At 44.7% G+C, this 10,090-nt stretch overlaps 1 protein-coding gene across 3 annotated transcripts; it reads left to right on the forward strand.

Annotated features, from left to right (window-relative positions):
• The first annotated feature begins 1,281 nt into the window (after positions 1 to 1,281).
• On the forward strand, positions 1,282 to 8,809 carry IL36G (interleukin 36 gamma). 3 transcript variants are annotated; one of them, XM_006055996.4, is made up of 6 exons: positions 1,282 to 1,362; positions 1,845 to 1,906; positions 2,653 to 2,760; positions 3,882 to 4,021; positions 7,049 to 7,271; positions 8,275 to 8,809. In XM_006055996.4, exons 2-5 carry the CDS (start codon positions 1,864 to 1,866, stop codon positions 7,256 to 7,258), a joined length of 501 nt encoding a protein of 166 aa, XP_006056058.2. In that variant the 5' UTR covers positions 1,282 to 1,362; positions 1,845 to 1,863; the 3' UTR covers positions 7,259 to 7,271; positions 8,275 to 8,809. The 3 variants fall into 3 exon arrangements, with proteins under 3 accessions (XP_006056058.2, XP_045018179.1, XP_045018180.1); XM_045162244.1 differs by having other exon boundaries at positions 7,049 to 7,252; XM_045162245.1 differs by having other exon boundaries at positions 1,291 to 1,337; positions 7,049 to 7,252.
• The last annotated feature ends 1,281 nt before the right edge of the window (positions 8,810 to 10,090 follow it).

Consider the following 10,090-nt stretch of genomic DNA (forward strand, 5'->3'; position numbering starts at 1 on the left):
GGGAAGAGGGGTTCATGTAGGTGCTAATCTAGAAGGTTTTATTCTTTGCACTTTTTCCCCCAGGTGAATATGAAGCTATAGGTGCTTCTAAGTCTGCCTTCTGAAATTCACTTCAGTCAAATTAACTTGTATCTCAGAAATGTTTTATGTGTGACCTCAGCAGATGGTGTGTGCATGTAACAAGTGTAGAGAACAATAACTTACCATTTGTTGACACCTACAAATGTCCTACATTACTAGAGCAGAGTGGAAGGGGTAAGCTGGGATCTGGGGTTCAGTTTTTCGAAAAGTCACTACCTACCTCGTTAGCCCTTAGGCATGTCTAGAGTCCACTATATTTAGGGGCACCAGAAACTAGGACTTCTTCTTCTTTTTTTTTTTTTGGCTATACCAAATGGCATGTGGGATCTTAGTTCCCCGACTAGGGATTGAACCTGCGTCCCCTGATTGGAAGCACGGAGACTTAACCCCTGAACCACCAGGGAAGTCCCCAGGTTTACCACAGTTAAGGGTGTGCTGCTCAATGCCTGTGGCTCCCAAGAGGATGGAGGTGCATCTCCAAGGGACTAAAGGAGCAGAGGGAGGTGCTTTTAGCTTAACCCTCCATGTATGGGTAGCCCAAGTTGGAATGATTCAGTGACCAGAAATGCCATATGCCTCCTGTCTCTGCCTGTGTGTGCTAAGTTGCTTCAGTTGTGCCTGACCTTATGGACTGTAGCCCACCAGACTCCTCTCTCCATGGGGTTCTCCAGAAGATAATACTGGAGTGGGTTGCCATGCCCTCCTGCAGGGGATCTTCCCGACCCAGGAATCGAACCCATGTCTCTTACGGGCTCCTGCATTGGCAGGCTGGATCATTACCTCTAGTGCCACCTGGGCCCACAGCTAATTTTGCCATCGTAGGGCTCCCTTAGTAGGACTGAAGTGGGCAAGCTTCCTGGCCCCAGGTGATGGATTCCCTTCACTTAAAGCCGGCAAGTCCAGTCCAGAGTGACAGCAGCAGGAGAATTGGGTTCTGGGGAAGTCCCTCAATCTCCCCTTCCTGAGAAACCCAGGATCTGTCATTAACCCTGCTGGAGGAGCTTGGCTTGGTATTTTCTTCTCAGGGAGCCCAGACAGGTCATATCATGCTGATGCTGTAATTTCTTCATCTGAGCCTCACGGGATCTTCTGAAAGGAGGATCCTGCTTTCATTCATGTCATAAGATTGTCACGCCCCATTGAGGTAGCTGGCACTCCCTAACATGCCAGATAAATGTCCCCTGCTTTGTCATAGCCCGTCATTGCTCTCAGGAGCTGCTGGAGCTACTATACAGTCCCCTGTGCTTTCTTTAAAGGTTCTTGCCAACTGAGAGCTGGAAGGTTCCTTGACTCTAGAGCTTTCTGTCTTTTCATGTTTTAGGACTCAGTGAAGGGGTGGAGCCATGCCGGGCTAGGTGCCTCTTTCTGGGGAGCTGCTAGGATCCTGGCAGATCTACTTGACTGGGGTCCCCTCCCCTGTTCCCAGGCAAATGCATTTGCCAGTGGGATTGGGGAGGGCTGCTGGGAGGAGGTGACCCGGACTTCAGGGAGCTGTGGGCTATTTGAGGTCAAAATTCATGCCTGACCTTGGAACCTCTAGGGGGAATATGGTCCCTGGCTGGATCTGTGGGAGGAGGAAAATTCTGCTTTACATGCTCTCCTTAAGGTTGCCTTGAGGTTTTGTCCCAGAAGGTGCCTCAGATCTTGATATCAGTCCAGGCTTCCTGGCTCCCTGCCCAGAATCAGGACATTAGGAACTAGTTTCCTGGGAGGGTCTTGAAATGTCTTCTAATGCTCAGATCTCCTATCACTGTCCCCAACAGGCACTGAGACTACCCCACTATGGCATGTTTTCTGGGACGCGATGGAGAAGTCCATACATCAGGTGATGTTGGCATGGAGTCTGGAGGCCAGGAACATTCATGCCTGTCTCTTCTGAACACCCTAGCCTTCTCTGCCCCTTCCTGTGTACAGTTCTTACCACCCAAGGCTTATCCATATCCCATTGGAACATGAGGGTGAGGACCATTTCTTATTCATTGCTCTGGGTCCAGACACAGGCTTGGGCCAAACCCAAAGCATCAAAGAGAGTAGCTGGGCCTTGACACATGTGTACTTATGGGGATGAGAGTTTACCTTCTTAGACCAGTTATGGCCCTTCTCTTCCTCAACAGAGCCCACAGTTTCAGTGGAAAGAAAGGCTGGGTTCATGGGTCATGTGAGAGCTGCCAGTTTTAATGTGCAAACCCTGAACCATCCTTCCTGAAAGACCTGGATTAGATCATTCTCCTGGTGGTGGTTTAGTTGCTAAGTCATCTCTGACTCTTTGCAATCCCAGGGACTGTATCCCACCAGGGTCCTCTGTCCACGGGATTCTCCAGGCAAGAATATTGGAGAGGGTTGCCGTTTCCTTCTCCAGGCGATCTTCCCAGGTCTCCTACATTGCAGGTGGTTTCCTGGATTTCAGGCAGATTCTCTTTTTTTTTTTTTTTTAGTGTTCAGGCACATTCTTTATCGACTGAGCCTTCCTTCCTGAAAGACCTGGATTAGATGATCTTTCTCCTAACATCTAGTAAAGCAGCCTTCATCATGTTGGGGTTTTTAAAAAATTATTCTTTTCCATTTAAACAGCAATGGATAATCCCAGACATGCAGTAGTCTCCGACTTGAGTCAGCAGGTGTGGTTCCTTCAGGGTCAGACCCTCATGGTAGTTCCTCGGAGCAACAATGTAGGGCCAGGTAAGTGACAGGTCATCGTGTGGCTGCTCCTTGGAGCAGCCTCACATCAGTGCTGCTGGGATGCTTGTACCATCCTTTTATTAAAGTGTGGCTTTATAGCAGAGACATCATTTGGCTGACAAAGGTCCATATAGTCAAAGCTATGGTTTTTCCAGGAGTCATACACGGATATGAGAGTTGGACCAGAAAGAAGACTGAGCACCAAAGAAATGATACTTTTCAACTGCAGTGCTGGAGAAGACTCTTGAGAGTCCCTTGAACTACAAAAAATCAAACCAGTCAACCATAAAGGAAATCAACACTGAGTATTCATCAAAAGACTGTTGTTGCAACTGAAAGTCCAATACTTTGGCCACCTGATGTGAAGAGCCAAGTCACTGGAAAAGACCTTGTTACTGGGAAAGACTAAGGCAAAAGGAGAAGGGGGAAGCAGAGAATGAGATGGTTGGATGGCTTCACCAATTCGATGGATATGATATTGAGCAAACTCTGAGAATGTGGAAGACAGAGGAGCCTGGTGTGCTGCAGTCCATGGGACTGCGAAGAGTCAGACACAACCTAGCAACTGAACAACAACACCTGGAGGGGGAAGAATTTCACATCTGCCCAGGAAGAGGTGTCTTGGACCATGGCAAAGAGAGCAGAGGGAGTGGAGTAGCTTTCTGGGGAGCAGGAGAGCTGCTTTCAGTGATCTGAAGGCCTGTCCTAAGGAAAAAGAGTGGCTTGTTTGCCCAACTTCCTATGTCCTAAGAGGACTAATTGGGTGGGTTGCACAGAAGGCAGATTTCAACATCAGTTAGGCAAAACTCGGTAATGAACAGAGCTTTCCAAGGATCAGAAGGGTTGCTTGGGGTTGGTGCTCCTCGCCTCCACGTGTTCAAGCAGAGGTTGTGAAAATCCCAACGGTGGGGTCTGCCTCCTCTGCCTGCGCTCCGTTTCCTAGAGCAGCGACTGGTGCTTGGTATGATTGAGTGAATGAATGAACGAATGAATATGAGGCTGACCACTCTGTGGGTCTGGTAGTGGGATTATCTTAAGGGCTCTTCCAGCCTTGCCTGTAAGATCTTGGTCTTTTGTAATTGCAAAAGGTCACTGACGCCGTAACCCCTCTTCTCTGACAGTCATTGTCACCGTTATACCATGCAAGTATCTGGAGTCTCTTCAGAAAGACAAAGGGAGTCCTATTTATTTGGGAATAAAGCAGCCAGAAATGTGTCTATGTTGTGAGGACGTTGGTGGAAAGCCTGAATTACAGTTGAAGGTAAGTGACAAAGAAAAATAATGTTAGAAAAAACCCAACTTCTTTTCTCAGAAGTTGATTTGTCAGGAAATCTAATTTTATAATAAAAAAATAAATAGTTTCCTGTTCTTAAGCATATTTATACCTGGCTCCTTTAGAGTCATGTGCATGCAATAAGCCTTTTTTTTTTTAAAGCCAAACTAATTTTTATTTGTTTAGTTTTGGCTGTGCTGGGTCTTGTTTTTTGCTGTGTGGGCTTTCTCTAGTTGCAGTGAGTGGAGGCTACTCTCTTGTGGTGGTGGATGGGCTTCTCACTGCGGTGGCTTCTATTGTTGCAGAGCACGGGCTCTCTAGGCACGTGGGCTTCAGTAGTTGTGGTGCGTGGGCTCATTAGTTGTGGCTTCTGGGTTCTAGGGCACAGGCTTGGTAGTTGTGGCATGGCTTAGTTGTTCCTTGGCATGTGGGATCTTCCCAGAACTAGCAATCGAGACTGTGTCTCCTGCATTGGCAGGAGGATTCTTTACCATGAGCCACCAGGGAAGCCCATGTTTTTCTTATTTTTAACTGCCTGATATAAAACAACTTGTTTCTGAAACTTCAGTTTACAGCAATTCAATTTAATTCAACACCATCCAATCCAAGCCAGCAAATGTGTGCCTTCTAACTGGCGTCCAGCACTGTTGTAGGCATTGGAACATCATTAGTGCACAGAATGGCAAAGAGCCTTGCCTTCCTAGGGTTTACATTCTAGTGGAAGACAAGAAATGGTCCACAAGAAGCATAATCATGGGTAAGCCTGTGACATGTTAAAGGGGGTTGTGTTGTCTGGGAAAGAATGATTAGAACTGGTAAAGAGACTGGTGGCACCAGAAACAGCTAGAGCCTGGCTTCATGGTAAATAGTACAGCAGGTATTATTGTAAAGGTAAGATTTTATTGGACAGGAAAGGAAGAAAAATGTGAGCCCAACAGAGTGTCCAGTGAGGGCAAGTTCAAGGACCGGGAGTGAGCTGGGGAGGAGGCAGAGTTCAGAGAAAGGCAGATAGTAAAAGAGCTTTCCCACTTTTGTAAAGTCTTTAACCTGTCAATCAATTAATTCATTCAACATATATGCTAGACTCTAGGTTCATCCACATCACTGCAAAGACCCAATTTCATTCCCTTTTATGGCTGTGTAATATTCCGTTGTATTTATCTACTACTATGTGTAAAACAGATAGCTGGTACAGCACAGGGAGCTCAGTTTGATGCTCTATGATTACCTAGAGGGGTGGAGTTGGGGGTGGGGCTGGGAGAGAGGTCCAAGAGGAAGGAGATATATGTATACATAGGGCTGATTCACTTTGTTGTACAGCAGAGACTAACACAACACTGTAAAGCAACTATGCTCCAGTTAAAAATATATAAAAATTTTTAACTAATTCAACCCAAATTATTAGAATGTTTTGAATAGAAGAGTGACATGAAAGGACATAGATTTTAAAAGGATTATTTTGGCTGCTACTTGAGAGCAGGGTGTGACGGACAAGGACAAAATGCCCCTTGGAGGCTTCAGGGTGACCCAGGTATAATCTGAGGGTCTACTGGAGGAAGAGGGATGATGGTCAGAGTCTTGAAATACTTTAAATTAAGGCAATAGAATTTGCTGACAGAGTGGATATAGTGTGTGATGAAGTAGATGAGGACGAAACAGTATGCTTTCAGCTCTGTAGGCAAGAGCTAGATGGTTTAGACCCTGCAGGTTTTGTTAAAGGCCTTAAATCATATGATAATTATGAGAACATCATTCAAGACATTTAAGCTGGATAGTAACATGATCTTGTTTATTCAGTTATTTCAGTTTAGAGTTCATTCAACTGCTTTGTGGAGAACAGGTGGTGGGGATGGAACAGGTGTGGGGGAGGATGTGAGAAGCGGCTCAATTCAACAAATATTTTGGAACTAGGGTTTACAGGTCTTGTTACTGGGTTAGATGCTGAGAGGTCAAAGAAAGCAGTTTCAAGGTTGGCTTCTTGGTTTTTGGCTGTCCACAGAGTGGGATAGATTAACTGGAAGTTATTAACTGAATAAAGGAATCTTTTGGAAGAAGTCCCCCTATTCAGGGTAGAATGTGGCCGAATTATGGGCCATTCTATTATCTCTTTGGAGATCTTGGATATAATGTAATTTACTTAGAAATACTTATCTTACCTAAATATAACAATATGTAAATATATAAATATATACACCTACAAATATCTTTCTGTATACAATATGGAAGATTTTTTCTGATTATTCTATGTTCCTTTGTTCCTTTGAGTGCAAGTCTTTTGAGTTTTTAGACCCTCTTGTGCCTTTTTCATGGCTTTGACCTTTCTCATATGTTTGACAATCAGAAACCTATACAACCCCACCTGGTAGTCCTTTGCCAGAACAGTGGTTCTTACAGGAGGGGGGTCTCTCATGGATGCAGCTTGGGTGAGAGAGGACCTTGGCTTCCTGCTGCAAATTTGCATCTCCTTCCTTTTCCTTGGGGGAGAGGGGGTCTTCTCAGCCTCTAATGTGAGGAGAGTTCCAATTTGTAATTCAAGTGTGGCCACTTATCCGTGAGCCTGTGCCTTGTGTCAACTTCCATGCAACCTCTGGATTTGAGGGTGAAGGCTGGGAAGGTGAGATTTTGGGTGTGCCCACTCTGCTGTTCCTTTGAAATGTATTTTCCTAGGCTTGCTCTAATATATGGATAGGGTTGCTCAAACATTGGAACATTTATAGGTTGTGTGCAAGGAACCTTGAACTGCAGGGCTTTCAAGGTGGCTCAGTGGTAAAGAATCTGCCTCTCAATACAAAAGACGAGGGTTCAAGCCCTGGGTTGGGAAGATCCCCTGGAGAAGGAAATGGCAACCCCCTCCAGTAATCTTGCCTGGAGAATCCCATGGACAGAAGAGCCTGGCAGTCTACAGTCTGTGGGATCTTGAAAGAGTCGGACATGACTTAGCAACTAAACAACAACAACCTTGAACTACTCAAACAGCCTCTGTTTCTCCTTCTGGCATTTTCTGTCCCATTTCAGAACCAGAAGATAATGGATCTGTACAACCAAGCCAAGCCTGTGAAGCCATTCCTTTTCTACCACGAAACGACAGGCAGGATCTCCACATTTGAGTCTGTGGCCTTTCCTGGATGGTTCATTGCCTCTTCTGAGACAAGGCAGCCCATCTTTCTCACTTCCGAGCTGGGAAACATGTACAATATTGGCTTCCAATTAGATTTCAAGGTTTGAACTCAACCTAGAGGTAGCAACTTGGTCTTATCATTTCTAGCACTCAGTGTCTTTGTTTGTATTATCTCTGTGTCATTTTCATCAGTGCTTAGAGGTGGGCTTGAGCCTGTTCTCATCTTATTTTATAAATGGAGAAGAAGCAATGACTCTATGGAAACCAAGGAATAGAATGTGGGCTCAGAAGCAAAGGAGGTGGGTGGTGTGTGGCTCTCCTTTTCAGCTGCAACGGCCCATCCTTCAAGTCATCTGTACAAACATATCGGGACCCTAAAACAGTAGGACTCTCTCCTGGGTGTAGTTATGAAGAAGCCTCAGAGCTCATGAGTCTTACCCAAGATATTGGGACTAGCTTGGAGCTGATTTTCTATTCTGCTTTGTTTCCTGATGGTATTACATTTCCCATAATCTCTATATGTTTCCAGTACTTTGCAAGGGTTAATACATCATTTTAAGGGTTAGAGTCTTGTAAAAGAAAATAATTCTTAATGAAAGTGAATTATTTTTGTCTAATTCTAATGTGTTACCATAAAGCCAGGGCTTCCCTGGTGGCTCAGAGGTAAAGAATCCACCTGCAGTGCAGGAGCCTCAGGAGACATGGGTTTGATCCCTGGGTTGTGAAGATCCCCTGGAGGAAGGCGTAGCAACCCACTCCAGTATTCTTGCTTGGAGAATCCCATGGGCAGAGGAACCTGGCAGGCTACAGTTAAAGAGTCAGACATGACTGAAGCGACTTAGCACACATGCACTCACCAGAAAGCCAAATATAAACTCTAGGTTTTTTATACAATAAGAAAGCTAAAACAGATATAAAATGAAATAGGAAACAAGGAGCAAGCTGAAATTAGCAAGAGTAATTAAATGAGGACACCACAGTGGGTCAGCCTGGGGCTTAGCTGAAGGGAGCAGGGTCCTTATCAATGGTGATAGGTTTGGGTGGTGCGGGTATTTCATGTAAAATGGCACTACTATTTACTATTTTCTGTAGAATCTCATGCCTTGCTTTCTTTTCTTTTTAGGAACTCTCACCATCTAACTCCCTCTAGAAACTACAGTAAAAGGTGCCTTTTGGGGAAGGGAGAGCCTAAATTCTTCACCAGCCATGCTTCAGATGTTACATTGTGATAAAATGAAACAACTGATTTAGGGTATAATTGTAAAAAGATGTAGCTCAGATCTGGTTCTGCATATCGTAGATTTCTTATTCTGACTCTGATATACAAATGCAGAAAACGATGTTTGCTTAAATGCAGTCCACACGATAGCACCAGTAATGAATTTTTTTAAATAAAACTTTCATTAAAGTAGTGGACAATCACACCACTTACTCTACTAGGCAGGCTAGCAAGCAGTCAATAAGCACTGGCATAACACAGTGTCTCTTGATTCTTAAAAGTTTTCTTCTTCAATGAAATACTTTTTCAGCATGCAGTTTTATAAAAGTCAACATTAATGTGGACACAAAGCTAATTAGTTCTGGAATATCAAATAGAAGAATTGCTCATTGGATATTTAGTACTACACTTACTGCTAATAAATGGTGACATGTTGTTACATCTGCCAATTTGCATCATTACATTGTCAATTGTTACATGTGACAGTTGGGGTCTGATGACACATTCCCTTGCAACATGATTATGATTCTGAGTGCCATGGCATAGCCAGTCCTACCAGGGGCTGTGTGATGATTCAGTTTCCTCATCTCCTTTCTCTACCGTGTTCATGTGGGCACTATGATACCTTTGTCAACTGGCATGTACAAGAGCTCATGCAAAACTCTAATAAGGTGATGCTTTGTGGCTGGGCTCAGGGGTAAGGTGGTCAATCTGGTCACCCATAAGAGATTCTGATAACATATTTAGAACATACTCAGAATGAAAAATGGGGCTTCTCTGGTGGCTCAAATGGTAAAGAATCTGCCTGCAATGCAGGAGACATGGGTTCGATCCCTGGGTCCAGAAGATCCCCTGGAGAAGGGAATGGCTACCCACTCCAGGCTTCTTGCCTGGGAAATCCAATGGACAGAGGAGCCTGGATGACTACAGTCCATGCGGTTGCAGAGTCAGGCACGATTGAGCAACTAACACTTTCACTCTCAAAATGCAAACATAGGGAATTTCTCCAAGATCCAGTGGTTAAGACTTGGTGCTTTCATTGCCTTGGGCTCGTGTTCAATCCCTGGACAGAGAACTAAGATCCCACAAGCCAAGCAGCATGGCCAAAAACAAACAAACAAACAAAGCAAAACCAAAAAAAAAAACAAACAAAAATGAAAAACACAATAATCTCATCTTGTGGAACCCAGAGAACAGCCTTCCATGGACCCCCAGCTTACCCACCAATTTTGAGAAATACCACACATGATCTGGCACAGTGGAAGAAATCAGAGAAGGTTCTTGTGAGCAGCAGCACTCTCATTTTCAGCTCATTACCTGGTGCACATCTGACTTTCAAGTGTTTGCTGTGTCTAGTGCTCTTGCACTTGAATACCATATGCTCCAGGCCAACATTCATTGAAGCATTTGGTTCCTTTGGATCTTTAGCAACTAGATACTACAGAAAACCTTGATGCCCTGGGAGAGGGGTTTCTGGCTTCCAGTGGGGGGAGGGGATTAAGAACTTTGCCACCAAAATCACAAGTCCAGAGAAAACAGTTGAGTGGGATGTTTTCCTGTCAAGCTGCTTTGGGGCTTACATCATCTGGCCCCAGAATCGCTGAAGGACAAAGATGGTTTCCTGAAGACACTGTCCCCAGCATTAACAATTGGCCATGAGGACTAAAGATGCCTCCCTAAGACCCTGAGACCAGGGGTTGTAATAAATAATTCTTCATGT

This window comes from Bubalus bubalis, chromosome 12 (genome assembly GCF_019923935.1).
Source record: "Bubalus bubalis isolate 160015118507 breed Murrah chromosome 12, NDDB_SH_1, whole genome shotgun sequence".
Taxonomy (NCBI): domain Eukaryota; kingdom Metazoa; phylum Chordata; class Mammalia; order Artiodactyla; family Bovidae; genus Bubalus; species Bubalus bubalis.